The 21,056-nt window shown below is 29.5% G+C and overlaps 1 protein-coding gene across 2 annotated transcripts in view; it reads right to left on the bottom strand.

Moving 5' to 3' along the window:
• Positions 1–19,133, bottom strand: part of LOC107456464 (solute carrier family 12 member 4) — a 444,402-nt gene extending 425,269 nt beyond the window's left edge. Inside the window, exon 1 of one of the 2 annotated variants that reach the window (XM_071180171.2) lies at positions 18,711–19,133. In XM_071180171.2, coding sequence (XP_071036272.2) covers positions 18,711–18,912 — 202 coding nt within the window. In that variant the 5' untranslated portion in view covers positions 18,913–19,133. The remainder of the gene's footprint in view (positions 1–18,710) is intronic. The other variant, XM_071180172.2, reaches the window with a different exon arrangement.
• Positions 19,134–21,056: the final 1,923 nt, after the last annotated feature.

Genomic DNA, 21,056 nt, shown 5'->3' with positions numbered 1-21,056 from the left:
ATTCAATGCAAATTCAGCCCTTTAAAAAAATTTGTTTTAAGTGTAAATCTGTCTGTAACTAAACCTATGGATTTTTTTCTACTTTGATTATTTTCTGTCAGCATTGAAGTTTATCACCTAAAAGTATGTGGTCTTGGTTAACCCATAGTTTTTACTCAAACGAGATAATTACGACCCGTCTTCATATTTACTCAAAATGAATAACTTTGCATGTTCTGATGCGTAAAAATGTCTAGAATATGCATAATATAGAAGCTTCTTTCTTGCTCTTTGAAAATCCAACAGGAAACTGTTATAATGAAAGAATGGAAGCTGAGTAAGCAAAAAGCCGAAATTAAATCTAGGGTACCGAAATTAGTAATTTATCTGTAAATTAGTAGAAAAATTAGTTCTGATGATCAAATAACTGGCCATCCAACAACTTTAAAAGTTAAAACAGAACGGGGACTTGTAGAGCCTCTGTTGGCAAGACCCGGATTTGGTTATCTTTATGACAGGCGAGAACTTCTGCGATAAAAAAATTATGTTTTTGATGTCTTTAAGAACCAAGGAAGGACTGGCTGGTATCTAGGCCTTATGACGACGTATAAAAGCATTTGTAAGTTAGGAGTGGCAACAGCTGCGATTCGAAATGAACGTGAATGTAGCAAGTTACGAATGCGCTTGTACTGTCATTAAAAATGTTTTTGTTTTTAATTTATTACTGTTAAATTAACTACCTACTGATAAAATTCAGAACTTTTTAAATGAGTCTATGCAACCATTTAAAAAAAATAATTTTTACAGATTACATAATTGCATATAAGCTAGTTCCTTTTCCTCAAATAAACGGATAATTAAAGAATATTTTACAAAGGCTCGTAGAAAAATGTTACAGAAAATATTCCTTCATGACCCAAGAAAAAAAAATCTGCAGTTACTTTACATTTCGTTAAACACCAATACCCTGTTATTATCCAAGTCCTAATCTGCGACAAGCGCGCAGACTTCATGAGGAAATGAGTACAAATATTTTGAATTTCTGCCCTGCACTAAACTCATCTGTGTTAAGATCTCTGTTATGAATTCTGTATATTTCTATGTTACTCTGTTATGTACTGTGTTTCTGTTTTGAGCTACATTTGTGTCACAAATCACGTAGATACTAGAAGGCTAGGTACAAATGATTCATGAACATTGCAGTAATTACGTGTTGAACAACTATATAGTAATCTTCAATTAGAAATAATAATAATAAAACTATTTTGTGCAGAAGATTCGTCATCGGTATTCCTTTCCTTGACAGAAGAGCCTCCATTTTTAAGATGCAAACAAACTTTTCTATACAGAATTTCTTCTAAACAGATTTCTCTATTAAAATTGATCTATAAGTATTTAGCACTGGTAAATTTAAAGTGGCAGTTATTTCTTAGCTATATACGTTAATACTACTGCATTAAATGAAAACGTTAATTGCAAACATTGTTAAAGTTGTATAAAAAAGGAATAAAATCGGAGAAAGAATTTTTCGATCGATCTAATTAGTTACTCAGCAGAATATCACAGAACATTCGACGATTGAATGAACCTATAACTATTGGAAATAATCAGATAGTCACTCTTCCAGAAAAAAAATTACTGGGCAGCTATTTTTATAGATAAAACAATTTGATGAGAAACCCAGTCGTACATATATATATATATATATATATATATATATAAATACAAGAAATACAATAAATACCATAAATAAATAAATACAAGAAAACACGAAGAAATTTAAGAAAAACAATAAGTTTCATTTAATGCGCTTAAGCTGCAAGTAAACGGAACTCATTAGATATGTTCAAAATGAAGAATAAAACAAAGAAAAATAATAGACAAATGAAAAAAAAAGGAGGGGGGGTAAATAATAAGTTAAAAAAATAACAAACAACAGTTAAAAAAAAAAAGGGTAAAATTTTATTTAAAAAACCGGAAAAAAAACCGGATTATATCTTTTTTTTCCGGTATTTTTTAAATAAAATTTTACCCTATTTTTTTTTTTTAACTGTTGTTTGTTATTTTTTTACTTATTATTTACCCCCCTTTTTTTCATTTGTCTATTATTTTTCTTTGTTTTATTCTTCATTTTGATATATATATTAAAGATAATTAAAGAATTATAAGACTTCTTTTAAAATTTAGTTTAAAACCATTAAATCAATAATGATTTTAAACAAGACAGTGATTACAAATTAAAATGTTTCAAAGTATGATTCTTTCATGTAAATACTTCGCCTTCAGCGAGATTTCTATGCATAGAGTTTGCCCCGGTAGTCATTTTTGCAAATTTCTTTTAAAACCGTGATGCAATCATTTTTTACTTGTTGTCTATAACTTTTTGACTATCTCAAAACGATATTTTATTCATGAAAGTTTTGATACGTACTAATAGGATAAAGTTAAGAAGAGTCACATCAGAACTTGTACCAGGGTAGATGTGGAACTGTTCGCACCTTCGAACCTGCCAAGAAGGGGTCGCAAAGAGAGGGTGTAATTAATTGCTTTGTCAAGGAAAAATTTCTCTGCAATGTTTAACAGCAACTACTAGGAATCTTCAGTATTTGTGCTATTAAATGAAAACTCAATTGATGTTTTAAATCCTAGAATTCAGTCACACGCGTCACATTTTCAACGGCGAAAGTTGATTGCCTTCCAGTGCTTGTTTCACTGATGACTTCTTCATTGTCTTCAAAAACTACCATAGGCCCCCAGTAGACTTGGAATTTCGGTAAACAATAATCGCCAAAGGGTATTTTAACCATGAGCAAAAGTACTGGTGGTAATCAGCTGATTTGCTGCAAGGGAGCTAAAAACAAGACCAAGTTACACTCTGAAGGATCAGAGAAGACCAAGTGACTCTGCATGCGTTGAATGCACTCTTCCCTGATACTAGTCAGTTCGAGCACCGGGCACCATTTATTTGTTTTAAGTTAAAATCAGAGTTATTACTTTCCAGAAAAACCCTTAAAAAATTAAATCGAAAATATTGAAACAGCTAGGGGTAATATGACGTGCGTCAGCAAGGAAGACATAATCCATTAAAAAAATCTCTTTAAGTATACTCTGTTAAAAGTTGAACGATTAAACGGGTACCTAAAATCATACTTGAGGCGCTGAATCGAACCACGTTTCTGTACATGAGGAACCACAGTACCATGAAATGAAGTTTAAGAAGAATATGAGTCACCTTAGCACTTTATAAAGGTTGCGGAAAATTTTAACCATATTATGATTCAACATACCCTAAACTTGTAACAAAGTATTAACACAAAAAATACTAAAAAGAGAAGAATTTTTTTTCCTTCTGTATTTGCTTTATGTATTTTATACTGTATATTATGTATTATATTCCTTTTCTGGACTTTAGCAAAACTTTTGGGGTACAGAGAGAGCAATTTTAGACTTTTGTCTTGCTCTCTCGATAGAAAAGGTTTTGCCCTTATGACTTCCGGAGCTGGTACCCTCTGAAGACGTCAGCTTTGGTTGTCATATTTATCCAATTTTTTCAGATTTTCATTGGCTCATTAGCTTTTTTATTGCATAATATTTAAAAGTATTCTTCAAAGCTCTTTAACCCAAGAGAATTAACCATTTAACCTATTGGCGTCTGTCTGAGAATCATCTCTGAGGATGAACCAAGCAAATGTCATCTCAATTTTGATCCTGCGAAGAGGGGATGGCACTCCCGCTTTGGCAGCTTGATAACCTGCGAGGTCAAGTCAAGCACTGCACGTTAGAATAGTTTTACGAGAACCGATGCCATGAGTTTTATGATGAAAAAAAGTGTTATGAAAAGCAAAAATTAAAAAACGGCATGCATATCGTAGAGGAAAGATACCGTTTTGAATGGAACGTATTCCCACTAAGGCAGTGGTTGATTTTTTAGTACGCTGTTGGTATCCATTTGACATGTTAATAAACCTATTATTACCAGAAAAAGATGAACATGCAAAATACGATTTTCAGCCATGGAAAAATATCAAATATAAAAAATAAAGTCTCACTTAGTGACAAAATACCCTGTATTTCAAACAGAAAAAAGAAAATAATATTAGTTTTTTGAATTAAATGTTTAGAAAAGTTATGTAGGCGTAAATTTTTTACTTATTTAAAAAATGTAAATGTGTGTTAAAATTTTTTTTTTAAAGTTTCGATCTTTAAAAAAAACGTTCCAAATTTTTAAAAAAATCTTGCGTGGCTATAAAATAAGCGTTATTTCTGTCAGAAAAATGATATATCATTGTTTTTAAGTTGCAAAATGTTTACAAAGATGATGTAAGTGGCATTTTATTTCTCGAAACCATTATGATATTAATTTCTGACTTGAAATATCAATTTTTTGTTACTACGGCATGAATCTTTCCAATATTTTTTTTACAAGATGGTGAACACAAGAAAAAAGGTTTTTGGATAATCATACTTTTCTAGACTTTCATTATGTCAAAAGGACCCCAGCAAAAATTTAAAATATTCAGTCTCCATTTTTTGTAATAATTGTTCCACCCAACATCCTTTTTGGCCTATTTCTCCTATACCAATAAAATTAAAAGACATCAAATATTCTATTTGTCATATATAATATTAAGAATCTGGATACCGATTTACTTTATCGATAATAAAACAGTAAGTGTGTTGTTGTTGTTTCCAATGCCACTTGCCAGTACCAGCAGGCCTGCTTGGCGAAACCAAGCGACTTTAAGGCAAAGGGTGCGCTACTTGTTTTTCAGTGGTGCCATCTATGTCCTACAGTACGACTTCAGCCACATCACAGCCCGATTTAAACGAATGGACCCCTTCATTTACCCATTTATTCATCCACAGATCGTGATTTTTACCAGAACCAGAGGAGGATCAAAATATAATTCAGTACCCCCAGAGCTATTAATTATACAATAAGTGAATAATAGAGATGAGATTTGGTAAAGTTCATCGCAGACAGGCAAAAGAAGCAAAATCAACTGACAATCAGTAAATATCAGAATTGCTGATTTTTTATAATGTGAAACAGGAAAAAATATTCTAGAATTGTTATTTAAATTCTAGCTGTTGATAGATGCTATTTGACTCCCAAAACGTATGAAGGCACAAACTCACCTACCCCAGTACGAACGCATCCCGTTTATACGGTAAATATTATTTTACAAAAATATTATTTTGAAAATTTGAATGAAACAGTAAGGAAGTTTAAATATTATAAGAAGATACGTTTTCTTTTTCTTTACCGTAAATTAAAATTCACTCTATGCTGCATCTAGATTTCTAAGGAAATCGCTTGAATAGTTTTTCTATTTTAACGTTTTTGCATTTGTTTAGATACAGTTTTCAACAAATACTTCTTAAGAATTAATAATCTATTTTTTTACAAGATTTTAAAAAGAAAGAGCTTTGAAATAAATATTCTTGACTATTACGATGGAAGGCTTTCAGCGATGAATATAACGATTCTTTGCTTTGAGATCATTTTAACAAACTTAGAATACATTTGCTCTAAAACTAAAACTTTCAAAGGATTTGCTCTAGTTTTTCTCAATGTAAATCTTTGCTACTTTTGTTCCAGAAATTTTGCAGCATTCATATATAATTCTAAAAAATTTCATTTTTTGATAAACTTTTGAACTAAGCTTTATTTTCTTTCATTTGTTTTCAGAATTTGAAAATAAAGAAAAATGGAAGCAAAATTTGAAAAGCAATTTATCAAAATGAATTTAATTTTTATATGGCAACAAATGGTGTGTTTTGAATTACTTTTACGCTTATCTGCCTAGTCCCTGTCCAACTTATTAGACGCACTATAAGATTCTATGTAAAATCGAAATTCTCAGGTGATAATATACAACTTTATTGTTTTTGCGCTGCTGAAACCGGTTTCCACTTCTTTACGCTCATGCATCAAATGGTTAACATTGTAATCCAATACGTAAAAAATAAATACGAATAGTAAGTATATAAAATATCTCCTGAATTACCCCATTACATATATGTTTGAATGTAAAAGTATTGCCTATAAACTCATGCAAAACATGTAATTATTAAAAAACTACAGTGCGTCTAATAATTTGACCTAATTATTACAATATAATAATACAATACCTGATATAATAAATATTCTATATTTTTATAATATATAGTCTAATTTATTCAATCATCCAGTTTATAATGTATATCGCTTAATTTAACCAATTGATACACGAACATAAACTGTAAATTTTTAACTAAGAACTATCTTACTAAATAGGCTGTCCAAATTAACGAAGTCAAATTTTCTTTTTACATTTTACTGATTTCCAATGCTTAACACAACTTCAAAACACTTGAAATTTTTAGAAAATCCATCTATACATCTTCCATACATCTATGCATAATAATAAACGCGGCTGTGTGTGTGTGTGTGTGTCTGTAATCACAATATATCGCCCCAGAAGCCTCGCCCGGGCACGAAACTCGGCCCATAATTGTGTTTTGACATTATGAAGAAGTATTTTTTTTCTTTTTCAAAAATTTTGATTAGTTATTTAGTTATCAGTCATTTTGTAAGTCTATGCTTTTCGTCTGCTTTTTCGTCTTCAAAGAGCCATATTCAAAAAACTATTAAAAAATGCATATACTTTTCCCCACTCTTATAAATGTATGCTAATGCGAACCTCACAATTTAAATATTAATTTTCGACAACTTAAACCAATAATATACGAAGGAATTAATAATTTAATTGTAAAGTTCGCATTAGTTTACATTTATTAAAGTGGAGAAAAGTTTAACTTTTGTATTAAAAATGTGGCAACATATTCGATACGTAAATAGAACGCTTCGCTTTGATATATTTGTCGCTGTTCATAATTGTTATAATAAGTTTTTCTTCTTCTTTTCACGCTCTATTTTTTTTCCTTAAGCGAAGACGATAATTTTTATAGCGATATTGTAGTACTTTGTACAACTAAAAATTCTTTTCACAACACTTTAAAAATATTTACTTTATTTTCTTTATATATACAGAGAACAGTCGGCAAAGAATTCGATTAGGTTGAAAAACATTTCGCTAAAAAGGAACGAATTCCAAAAGAAAAAATAAACAACTTAAAGAATAAAAATGCTGATGCCAGCCAATTTTTTGAAAGTTAACTTAGAAATAACAAACCAAATGATGTTAAATAACAAACCAAACGATGTTAACAAAATGACGTAGAAAGCGCAACTAGATCAAAATTATACAAGCACAACTAGATCAAATTATAATACCTGAGTGCTTGACGTAACAGATATAGAAATAGAATTTGATACCATAAAAAATTATATAGAAATAGAAATTGATACCATAAAAAATTTATTCGTTTTCGTGTTCTTTTCATGTATTTAGCATTTTAGTTTTTTTTTCTTAAGCGTTATAGCTATATAATTTCAAACATCCTCAAGAGCTATAACACATCTGCAGCAGAACTGGATATGAAGACAAAATTGCTGGACAGGAACACTTTAATTGTCCACTAATCTTCAGATTTCCTGCTATGTTTTAAAAAACTTTATTTGTGAAAACCTTCAGCGTGGCGGACAGCTGGCCGCCTTAGGCGGCTAGTTTCATAATAAATCTAGAGGTTATCTTTGATTTTTTTAAAATATTTTCTGATACATATAATTTGTTTTGTGTTGTCCAAGAGAACAGCTGTTACTGTTAGGTCTGCTACCGAAGATGATAATTTTCATAATTACTCAGTCGATGATACTATATTGTTATAATAATTGATTTCATTCCTCAGTATGTGGAAATAATAATTTTGAAAAACAATCTTGAAAATAAAGATTATTTTGGAAGAATTTCAGATTTTCAAAGTGTGAATATATTTTTATGTAACACTGTCTGTTACCGTCAATTTAAAGTTAATCAGTGAAGGTTTATTAACTGCTTGTTATATACGCAGTAAGTCTGTGAAAAATGTTTGATCCATGATGACTTAAGCCTAAAAAGGTTACACGTGGGGGGGGGGGGTAAAATGAATTCAATTGGGTATTTGCATTTCGAGAAGAAGAAGATCACTGATACCCACACATGTGACTTATGACGTCAGCTCCAGCTGATCGTTTATGAGCAAAATGGAGTGTTAAAGTTAAGCTAAGTTTCTCCACATCAGTTAGAATGTTTATTAACGTGAAGTTAATTAAATGAAGCACCGTATCGCACATTAAATTTATTGAAATATTATTTTTTCTCATCTAAATCTTATGTTTGACTTAGATTTATTATTTGTTTACATATTTTATTGTAACAATGCGATATTTTTGTTCTGTGTACCTGACAACTTCAATGCATAATTAGTTTGTTTATACACTACATGGTTTTATGCCTGTCTTTGTGTTAAGTATGAAATATATAGCGAAAGAATTTAAATCTTTGTGAAAGAATCTTTTTGTGAGAATGTAGAATGTGTCTCTTAACAGAATTGATACTAGGCGAGCATATGTTACTTGAAATAAAGTGGAAGGAATAGTTGCTAACGTAAACAAATGCGATGTTTTAACAACCAATCAGGATCGAGATAGCCACACTACGTCACTTGCAGGTATCCTTTTATGTAAAATTGTCCAGTTTGTAATTCGTCCAGTCTTTACCTCTTAATGTAAATTTTAGTTTGGTGATAAGTTACCACAGGTCGAAATTTCAATTAAATTTTGATGCTGACTGCTAAATCATGAATTTTTAATCGTGTTTTTAAATTTTGTGGATAAAGTAATTTCAAAATATAATTTTAAATTGGTTACGATTTGGTCAAGTTACGAGTTCAGTAAATTTGAAAAAAATGTGGCTTCAACAAAAACATTATTAAAGTTTCTTAGACACACTGCAACGCGGAATTCTTAGATTCTCTTTACGTTCTTAAGACTTTCTTACATTATTTCAATCTTTGAAAGAATTGAGACGCATTTTTAACTAGGTTTTGAAATTTCACAATGCTATTCTATTCTCTTATAATAATACTTCCTTCAACAATCATTCACTTCACATGACTTTGTTTATACTAGTTTAATTTTTTTTCTTTTGTACGTTATTTTTTAGTTGCTTAAAATAGCAACAGGCGTTTTTTTCGATATTTCTGATGTCAGCTGATATTTAAACCTGTACGCCTTAGCATGTATTCAGACTATGTGATCTACACAATTCATTTCATGAGTATTCAGCGGCATTTAATCAATCCGAGTCTAAATTCAGCAATTTATCGTTATACCGTTGGCAACAATAATGCATAATCATTCGACACAGAAATTGATTCCGATATGATTACTTTAAATATCTTGTCTTCCAAGCTCAATACCTTATTTGTGACACCATATTCAGCTTCATTCATTTTTAATTAATTAAATAAATAAAATTGAATTAGATGATTAATTATTGGGTGATCGGGTAATGCATCAGAGTGTTAGAGTAATCATGCTAAAGTCCCAGAACCTCGAAATATCACGAGAAAAACGAATTGCAGAAAATAAACGAAGAATTGCGGAATGACTAGAGCACGCAAAAAGGGACACATAATGAAGGCTCACAAATAGACGTGCTATAGTTTTAGTTCTATAAACAAGATCTTTTCTTAATGTCTAAACACCAAATGACAGCAGGGCTAAAGAGAATACAAGGGCTAGTTCACTCCGCTCTTAGAGCTGAAGCTACGATTTCCCTCCTCATGACGTCACTGTGTCCACAGATCTCGGAGATCGCAAGCAAAGATATGATAACTTTGCATCTTTCTCTTTGTAAAAATAAGTTAGACTTTTTCTGGTTATTAGCCTTCAAACTTTACGTAATTAACACATTATTTCCGTTCATAAACATAGTTCAAAAAAACTTTCTTGGTTGTTATATTAAAAAAATACTATTTTAAACTTATAAAAATGTTTTGCTAGTTGGTGAAAAGGACACGATAAATACTTTATTTTAAAAAGTTCAGTTTTAACTTTAACTATTAAGAAAAATGAAGGCATATATCGGCACTTTTTTTATCTACATATTCTTTTATAAAGTTAAGTTAAATTTAGAATCCCTGATTTTAAAATATGTCGTTAATAGCAATTTGTTCATACTTCATCATTAGGAAACATCAACCTTAAACGCTAATTACTGAAACAAAATAATAATTTAGGTTCATAATGACATTAGAAATTTTACAATTGTTTATAGACATTCTTTTTCCGACATACATTTTCCTTTTGTTTTTGTATCAGAATTTTCGCAAGTTGCAATCGCGGAAACTGGCATTTCGATAATAGTTTTAAATTCTTGTAAATTCACTGCAAAAACTGAGGAAAGTCATTCTAGAAAATAACAAATGTCTTAGAATATCTCGCAAAAAGAAATGATCCAATATTAGTTAGAGCTAGTAAGGCCAAACGCTCCGTTCTGGAAGTAAAAGTGCGAGCTTTGCGCCTAAGTGACGTCACTAGAGTGACGTCGGAGGATCGGCGCGGCAAGAGATACTTCAAAGGAGTGAACCAGCCCTTCTATTCTCTTTAGCCCTGAAATGACAGTAGAAGAGTAACGATACAAACACGTACGTAATGGTTTAACCAATAGGGACAGATGGACAAGCTTGAACAAGATAATGAAAGTAAGATATAAGACTGGTATGACAAGGGCTTAGACGGAATTAGGGGGGAAAAGATATCGAAACTAAATTTGAACATTGGGAAAGATTGGATTGTAGAACGATAGTTAAATTATTGGAAATTTTAAAATGTGGAAGGATTCGAAGAAATCAAGATGGATAGATAGCAGTACTGAAGGATTTCAGCAGATTAAAACTTAAATCTGTGGTTAGAATTCCAACTTAAGTGTGATGATAAATTACTTAATATCCTGACTTTTGACACATCTTTCAAGTTCTTTAGAGTATGTCCTATTTTGAAAACAACGCATTTTTAATATTTGCAAATAGCTAAAGAATGATATCGAAGTCAACGTCACAATCTCATCTCTTGGGTCGGGCACTGGTATCATTCCACGTAAAGTGCTCAAGATGGGATTTTATTTTCCTCGATCATGCATATGTCGAGATATTTGATTGTTCCGGGACTTTCGAAACAGCCTACAAACACATCAAAACTTGGATTTTTAAAGTTGTCGATTTATCTTCTTGACATCGAAATTGAAAATTTTATTTCATATAATACGAAATCCATCACAAAAAAAAGTTTAATAACTTGGAAATACTTGTTGCGGGAACTTAAGACAACTAAATTTATGTTTCAAAGAAAATAGCTCAGAGAAAAAAAAAAACAATTCTTTCAACGTCGTTTTGGATTATAGAATACAGCTAAATCCCATTCCGATGATAAATTCCTATGGATGTTATTCCAAGGGCAAAACAAAAGATTTGTAACACCTGATACAGGAAAAGAGTGATGTTTGAAGCTTTTATAGAATAAAACATCCCAAGTGAGAAATATTTACCGAGAAAAAAAGAAGATCTATTTCAGTCTGCAGATTTGCTTTATATTTATGCATTCTAAAGAAGACAAATCACGGTACAACTGCAAATGTCAAATCATAAGTAAATTCAATTATCTAATATTTTCTTAACACTGTAAATATGTATTTCATTAAAATTATTTACTTATCATTGTCATTATAAGAGATTATGATATGCATTATAACATTAATTTCATAACATCCCTTTTTTTTCAGTCTTTGTTAATTTTTTATCAATAGCACGTGAAATATTGTATTTTAATGCAATATTCTCGTAGCTGTTGCTCAAAGAATTGCTTTTAGTCAGGTTTGTGTAAAACTATGGACGTCAATAAATATGAAAGCATCTTTAAACACGATGACAAAAATTAAACCTTTAGGGCAAAGTTTTTAACATTGCCTCATGTTATGCAAAGTGCACAGTCATTGTTGTTCGTAAAATCGCTTCTAGTCATTTCTGTACATTGGTCACAAACAAGTATGAAAACATCTTTTCAAGGTAGTTTCACGTTTCAGTTTTAAACTATTGTATAAAAACTTAGAGAAAAGATTTTGCACTTAAAGAAAAGAGGCGCACTTTGAGTTTTTTTAAACATGTTACAATGCTATATATTTTTTAAAGCTAAACTTGCTCTCAGCAGAAAAGAAACGTGTTAAAAATTTAAAAACTGACTATTGTATCTAAAGATTTTAACTAAATTAAACTTAATCAGAGGAAAAGAAAGTTGATATTTTTATTCAAAAGTAAGTGTGAGATTAAAGCAACCAAAAACTTGCCAAACGACAATTTTTGTCACAACTTGTAAGTTGGGTTTTTGAAACTATTCACATGATTGTGTCTAATCACGTGGTTAAACATAGTAGTAGTAGTAGTTCATTTACACTAGAGCTGCACAGTGGGCTATTGGGGACGGTCTGGGAAACATCCCTGAGGATGATCCGAAGACAAGCGATCACAATTTTGATCCTCTGCAGATGGAATGGCACTCCCGCTTGGGTAGCCCGACGATCTGCACGCGAAGTCGAGCACTTTACGGTAGAACAGTTTAACGAGGACCAATACCGCACACTCTCGGTCCCTACGCAGACTGATCCAAGTGGTCACCCACCCGCACACTGACCGTACGGTAATCTGCTGGGAACCGTGTCTTAACGATCAGTCCACTGCGGGACGTGATCAAACATAGAGTGTTAACGTTAAAACTTTCAGTCTTGAGCTTATTATCACTCTGAATCAATTTTCAGAACAAACTTAATTGGATACCTGCAAGTGACATCATGCTTGTGGGTTGAACCTGGTTGGCTGATTCATGCTTAATGGCGCTCGCAAGTATTTAACTATTTTTATATAATATATTCTTTTTTCAGTAATTAGTGAATCATCTTGTGTGAGTTAAAACTGCCATTAGTAAAGTCATTAGTTAAAATAACGTGAGCAAAAATAGAAATTAAAGTATTCTTGTATGAATTATAAAAAAAAAATATTATAAGCACTTGCATAAGAGCTTAGAATGGCGTTACTCAAATTAAAGCAAAAGACTTAAGTGTAGAAGATAATAATTTCTGAAATCCAAAATTTATTGAGGCTTCAACAAATTGGGAATTAAAATTTTTGAAAGTACGGTATACAGAATTAAAAATTGGACTGAATAGCCAGCAACTATGAGTCCCTAATGATTTTCAGCGTTTCATGGAAACATAAGAGTCGTTTGTTTCTAGATACTAATGAGCAAGAACTCTTACAAACGAACTGCATTCAGATATTTAATTGCAGTAGAAATAGAATAATTATTATTTTAGCAATTTGGTTGCTTTCTTAATGGGCGAATGATAAACTGTCATAATATTCATTATTTTCATTAGTGAATGCTACAGAAGGATTTTATGAAAAAAGAAACAATTATTTTAAAAACACATATGAAGAATATTATTTGGTACAAACTTAGTTATTTTTCGTTTTCCTGGATGTAAGAGATCGCTACCTTATTTCAGAGGGTTCCTAGGCAGTAAGTAATCTTTGGTTAAATTAAATTAAAGTTTCAAAACATTTGAGTGTTTGAAGAGATCACTTAACGCAGTTGAATCTCTTATCCCATAATATTAGAAAGCATCATTTTTAAGGAATATTTCCTTAAATTAATCATACACACAAGCTTGATATTTTTTCGAGAAATAACATGTAAGTAATCAGTTCATTCAGTCTGAAATTTTCAGAAATTTTTGATCAGAAAATGCTTTTTCGCTGATATACTATGAATATTTCTGGAAAGAAAATCACAATTACATCTATTAAAAATTTGTAAAAACTATTTAAGTAAAATATCTCGCTTAATTAATTTAAATAAGATTTGAAACTGTCTGAGAACCCGTTTTTCATAAGGGGAAAAAGAAAAAGAAAGTTATCAATAAATAGTCATACCAAAATTTCGAAATTATGCACGAAATTTAAAAGCACACAGCCAGTGAGAAAAAAAGTGTGAATTATAAAAAAAATTAGTAAAAGCATGTTAACTTTCTTTTTGTTCGGTTGATTTTATTTCTGTGTGAGTTATAAGCTAATACGCATCAACTTTTACAACTATAAAAAGTACATATTTGCATTCATAGAAGTCAGTACACGGCTGAACTAAATCAATAACTTAAATGTTACTTAAAATAAACTTAAAATATAAAAAAATTTAGACGCTCAACTCACCAATAAATAAATAAAATAAAAATGTATCATAACCTGTTTTATTCGGCACTGAAAATGACGCTAATGATCACGGGACGTTAACTTTAGAACTCCTTTCACATCATTTAAGTTTATAGAAACACGTTTTAAAATAACTATAAAATATGTACAATATCTATAAACAAAATAGACACGGATCTAATATAGCCATAGAAATAACAACTAGGTGACGTAGCCCTTACATGACTTCCACATTGGTACTTCCGTTTACCTGATATAACATATATAAGTAAATTAATTGTTAAAGAACGTGCAATTAACTCAATACGAAACTTGTTTTTGTAATGGAGCTGTTATTTTTAACATTTAGCATTTTAGCATTAGCAGCTTAGCATTTTAACAGATCGCAAAAACAGAATCGTTTGCAGTTTAATTTATAACAACATTCAGTACTAAATCTATGATAAAAATTTATTTCTCTACCTAGCTCCCGAACGAACTAATAGAAATTTTTAAAGACTATTTCGGATTCAGGCTAAGGTTGTCTAAATTTATAATCAAACCAATTGATGTTTTTAACTTTAGAAGATTTAGTTTAGCAAAATGCACAAGTCATATTAAATAACGCATATATATTAAAATAACTGCCTTAAAGATTTTAAAGCACACAATGTATTTAATTATATGTCTTAAAATAAAGCGCTCACAAACAAAATGCGTTTAGCCAAGAGTTTACCTAGGCTAAAGCTTCCTAATCTTCAGACCATGGTATAATGATTGCAATGCGAATATTAAATAGGGCAGCATTTACATCCCAGATTAGCGGGTCTTTCGACCATTGATCTGAAACTGCCATAGAGGTTCGAACCCCGGTCTGCCACAACGTCTCAGTTCTTTAACCTCTGTGCCCTTGTATTTCTAAGTTTAAACAAAGACTATGCGGATTTCAATATTAATATATATATATATATATATATATATATATATATATATATATATATATATATATATATATATATATATATATATATATATATATATATATATATATATATATATATATATATATATATACACAACGTAAATATGATTTGCTTGCCCATGCAGAAAAAAAAATTGTAGAACAGTATTCATAGATCATCAGTAAAAGAGGCCCAACTAACAAAGAACACCTGCTATTAAGTTTGCTAAGCTTATTTTCAATCAATACTTTTACAAACCTTCAGAATAATATTCACTAATTTTTACGAGCTTCAGTAGCATAGAAATTCAGAAAATCCATTAGTAAGCTTCATCCATAATCTTTAACCCTCAAAAATGTGGTTCAGCCGGCTGAAACCATAATGCTAGAACTTTAAGCCATATTATCATGCTGTTACAACAACAATAAGGCTTAAAGTTGAACTATTTCCTTTCAAATTAAGCTAAATTACCTTGTAATCAAATTAAAAAACAATAATGTATAGTAATATATAATCGGGACAATAAGCATAACATCAGACAACTTGCCACCATGCTAAAACTGAAACAAATTTGTTATATTATACTTCAAGAAGTTCCTAATTATCTGACTTTTCTTTTCGTAAAAGTTTTTTCCAACATATTTGACATAATAGAATTATTCTTTCAGTTACTTAAAATACTTGCACACTGACTTAAAATAAAGCATAAGATTCAATCCAGTATAATTAAAAGCAACTTAAAACTTTAAATTACTGGAGAAAAATTGATGATGGATTCGATATGTATACAATCAATTTAGTAAAATTCAGAACATTTCATAGATTCTTCGGTTTTAATAAGCAATCTATTCTAAAGAATTAAGGCAATGAAAGTATTCACGAGTAAAAATTAGAATGATTACATAAACAAAAACCGCTACACTTAGGACTACTAACCCAGGTATTCTAATTTATAAATTACACAAAATTCGATCAGGAAATTATATCAACGTTATAGATTAAATAAATAAATAAAAAGTATAAGAACTATAATTCGAAAAATATCAACTACATCAACGACTACTGTCTTTTTTTATTTCATTATCATACAATAAAAATGGATCACTACTTCATATCAAAACATTTATGCTAAATAAAAAGTGTATAAAAGACAAGAATAATTGTAAAAACTAGAGTCACTACACCTACGACTGTTAGATAATTTATTCTAATTTACCTTGCAAAATCTAAACATAGAATAATATAAATTCATTTCTGCAAAAAAATTATTAATACGTCAAACTGACAATACTTTTTGTGTGATTTGTACAATTTAGTTCCCAAAAAATACAGAAAAAAAATACATAAATAGGTACCGATTAAAAGCATATAACTGCAACTGCTCCTAATAGAAGTTAAAATAGGAATTGGGAAATAAAACACGTTTGCATTTAAAAAAATTACTTATACACCTTCTGTAAAATATGTAATCTCTTTGATGATAGATATGAAAAAACTTTGCCTTGAACTAATATGATGACTACATTTTAACAGCATAGATCATAAGTTAAAATGCGTGGAGAAAATAAACAAAACAATTTTGAACTTTGAAACTTGATTTACAACGAAAAATGAATTTTAAGTTGGTTGTTTTTTCTACTGTCTTACGCATCAAAAAATGCCGAACCATAAAAATCCATCCCTTTGATGTTTGCATATATTTTTTTCAAAAAATTATGATAATGAAACTAACATTTATTGCTTGATAATATACATCCATTATTTCTACATGCGTGATAAAAAATTTTTACAAGGTAAAAAACATTGTAAACCTTTTATACATTGTATCATACTTGTAAGTGTTATGATATGTAAATAAATGTAATATAACAATAAAATGGTATCTGTGATTTATAATTATGTAAGGTATGTTGGTAAAAATTATTGGCAGATTAAGGATTTTTTTTATATTTAACTTTTAATCTTATAGCTGTAAAAGACCTTCTTGACATTTGGCAATGAATTTTTTTTAGTTAATATGGAATAAAATATTAAGTTTTATGCATTTATTAAAAAACTATTTATTAGAATTACTAAATAAAATAAATTGACATGAAAAGTTTATTTTCTTTGCTAACAGAGTAATATATTCAGGGGACATTTTTTAAATTTAAAGGGAAAATTTACAGGTATTTTCTTTCTAATGTGTGAAATAATATTTGTCCATTTTTCACAAAATGTTTCCCTTCATTTTTCAAAAAAGTGACTATTGTATCACCATTTGTTGACTTTTTAGAATTACTAAGTTTGACAAATTAATAAGGCGAAAATTAATTTCTTCCTGAGAATTATTTCAAAGGGAAGATGGGCCATGCTGTGGTAGAAGCCCTTCCTTTTCGCGCGCAAAATCATGTTTCCCTGACCCATTTTACTTTACAAGAAAATAACTTTACAGAAATTATGAAAATTACTTGTTTCTTTTGGTACAGGTATTTATTTATTTATTTTTAATATAAGTGGAAATTCAAGGGTATAGCTGTGTTATGCTTAAACAATAACGTTTCAAATTTAAAATGTTCAAGTAATTTTCTTTGAATGGAAGTTTTGCTTACTTTAAAAAGTGCAACTATTTGAGAGGTATAATATTAAACCAGAATTATAACAATGTAATAATTTTAATTCGGTTAAACCATAAATGTTTAAAAGACTAAAAAAGGGGGCTATTATTCAAATACATGTTTTGAATAAATTATTAAAATTAAATTGAGCATTTTATACAATTGGATGATCAATTATTGGATATCATAGATGATCAATTATTTTAAAATTATGTAATGGAACATAATATATTATTAGTTTTTTGTTTTTTTCATTTTCTTAAAAATAAACTTTTAAAAATGTCATAACAAGAAAGAGAGCGGGAAAGAGAAAGAAAGAGAGAGAGAGAGAGACAGAGTGAAAGAGAGAGAGATGAAATTAGGAAAAAAAATATTTAATATTTTGCTCACTCGCGCCTGAATATTTATAACAAATACTTATTTTTAAATGATTCTAACCCTGTAAATCGACACAAAAATTGAAGTTTTGGGTAGCGCAATAATATTGAATTAACTGAAATCACTCGATTTTAATAAAAAAAATTATTGCCTCAAGCGCTTTTTTAACTAAATTTCTACAATAGAATTTAAAATTTCTTCATTTTCAATTAACTTAATTACTTAAACTTTCAAATTTAATCGTAGAAGCTTTTTGTCAATAAATCACGATGAAAAAGATGAAATATTATTTGTTCACTGTAAGTGATATTTTTTTAATAAAGAAGAAATAATTTCGTTTTCTGTATTCTATCTGAAAACAAAAATGTTTCTAAAAACTTCAGAAAAAATATCCCCCAAAAAGTAAATAAACGAAGAAATTTTTCTTCATATTTTCCTCAGAAACTATTTCATTAGGTTCTTTCTAAAGAAGTTTCTCCAAAACAAATTAATAATTATAGTTCGATTGATTAATAAGCTTTAAAAAATAGCGCTTTATACGCTTAAATAAATTACTGAATTTCAAGTTTAAAACAAAGTTTGAAAACATCAAATATGATCATGTGTTAATAACTTAGTAAATTCCAACCTGTTTTAAGCGACTCAGATGATGATCCTTTCTTCTTTTCGACCGGGCCCGCTTCTATATCATCGGGCCCCCCACCAGTCTTCGGACTTTTCTTTTGATCTTTCTCACACTCTCCACCTTTCTTGCACTCTTCTTTTGCTTTTCCAGACTTTCCATTCCCTTTTTTGCCCGTCTCATCACTCTTTTTATCATCATTTCCCATTTCGAAAAACCTCTCTTAAAATTCGCGCGCTTTACGTCCAAAACTGGATAAACCAGATTTGTGCAAAAGGAAAAACCTGTTCCGGTTCGTAGGTCCTTATGTGTGACAGCGGGAATAGGAAAGAGGATGCGGGATAAGTTCCTCTTTCTCCACTGCCTCTAACGTCCCATACAAACACGATGATGCTCAGGAGTAAAGGGATGCTTCAATCGATAAGTTGTAAGCGCCACCTGGTGGCTCTGTTTCCTTCTACCTTTTTTCCTGATTATAGTCTCTTCTCCTTCTTACACTTAGCATTTCGGCATTTTTCAAACTTTGGCTTCATTCATTCACTTTTTTTTTTTTGTTGCTACTTTTATGCGATTTGTGGATTGGGCGCTCGCAATGCCTTTTTTTTGAATTTAGAGTTTTTTTCCCCTTTAAGTAAAGTATGTAGAGGTACTAGTAAAAATGGATTAGTAAAATTTGATATATTGATTTTGAGTTTCCGTTTCATCTTCACCAAGATCCGGAGTTCCTAAGAAGGACGAAAAGGAATTCGAAAAAGTTTGCAGAATTTACTTCTGTAATAATCACGATAAAATCATGATGTCTATGTTTGTTTTAAAATTCTTTCGCAGTAAATTGAAATCCAAAAAAATATTTTAAATTACTTTGCGCATTATGTAAGTAATTTTGTGTAATTCTTTTCTTAAGAAATTCGAAAAGGAATTCACAAAATGTTTTTAATTAACTGTGCTCGAAACTGTATTTATTATGTTTGTTTTGTTTTTTTAAAGCAACAAATTAAAATCCTAATGTACTACTTTTTCTCCTCAACTACTTTTTTTCTTGAGATATATATAACGAAATTAGTAGTAGTTCGCTTAAAAGACTTCTTTGTTTCTACATAAATTTTTTAAAAATAATTACAAAATTTAAAAATATTTTAAAAACCTTACATTTGATGCATGCTATTATGAAAAACAAAATTTATTTAGATACTATTGTTAATTTATTATTTGTTTTCTTTTCTTAAAAATTTTTTTCTATCAATATCTCAGCTTTTGAATTTAACGATATATTGTTCAATAACTGACTAAAAAACTGTAGATTTTTATAATTTATATCTGAGTGAAGAGCAAACAATATGTTTTGTAATTTCTTCTAACTGTCTCAAAAATAAAATCAGACAATTTTAACGAATATTTCCTTCCGTACAAAATTTTCATGTATTTAATTATTTATTGAATTTGGATAACATTAAAACCAAATAAGAGATGAAATTTCAATTAATACTTATGCTTTACGATTTTTTGAGGAACAGTCTATCTCAGTTATTATGAGCCTTTATTTAACGAGAATTTTTTTGAAAAAAAATGGTTCTGAAAATTGGTAGAAAATATTGACGAGATTTAATAGAATGATTTAGTTTCGAATCTAGAGTTGCTTTTCATACTAATAATGTTAGTGATTATGTTAGTATTGTTCTTCGAACAATATCCTAAAAAAGAAAATATAACAATATACAAACATTATTAGTAACAAAAGAGTTGCTTTTGTTGCTAATAATATTCGAGATTATGTTAATATTGAACTTCGAGCAATATCCTAAAAAAGAAAATGTAACAAAATATAACAGTAAACAAACATTATTTGCAACAAAAGAGTTGCTTTTGTTATTAATAATATTCGTGATTATGTTAGTATTGTACTTCGAGCAATATCCTAAAAAGGAATATATTTTAATTCAAACTGATGCTCATACATTTTTCCCTCGGTACAAAATAACTAAAAGTAATCCCTTTTAAAGCCTATTTTTTGTAATTTTCCTTATTTTTAAAAATTCTAGCCAAGTCAAATAAGAACCATTGCTGTAATAATTTTTAAAACTGCTATAGGTCATAAAATTACTTCTTTTCATTTAATTATTGTATAATAAAAAAATAGTAGCTCATAACTTTTAAATAGTTGCTCATAGTAACTTCTAATTAAAACCTCCTTAGGAACCTCTGACCCTTCATAAAATTGGCAATATATTTCACTTTTAAATAAAATATTATACTCAAATTAAATTTAAGAAGAAATATTTTGTATATTTTTTCAAAATAAAAATATATAATCTATAATAATAATTAAAAAAAAAGATTTCGCCTGCCTGTTTG

The sequence above is a fragment of the Parasteatoda tepidariorum genome, chromosome 1, assembly GCF_982258835.1.
Source record: "Parasteatoda tepidariorum strain Cologne lab strain chromosome 1, Ptep-v5.0, whole genome shotgun sequence".
NCBI classification, from domain to species: Eukaryota; Metazoa; Arthropoda; class Arachnida; order Araneae; family Theridiidae; genus Parasteatoda; species Parasteatoda tepidariorum.
Note: the sequence above shows the minus strand (reverse complement) of the source record. Positions and strands in the feature narration are given on the sequence as shown.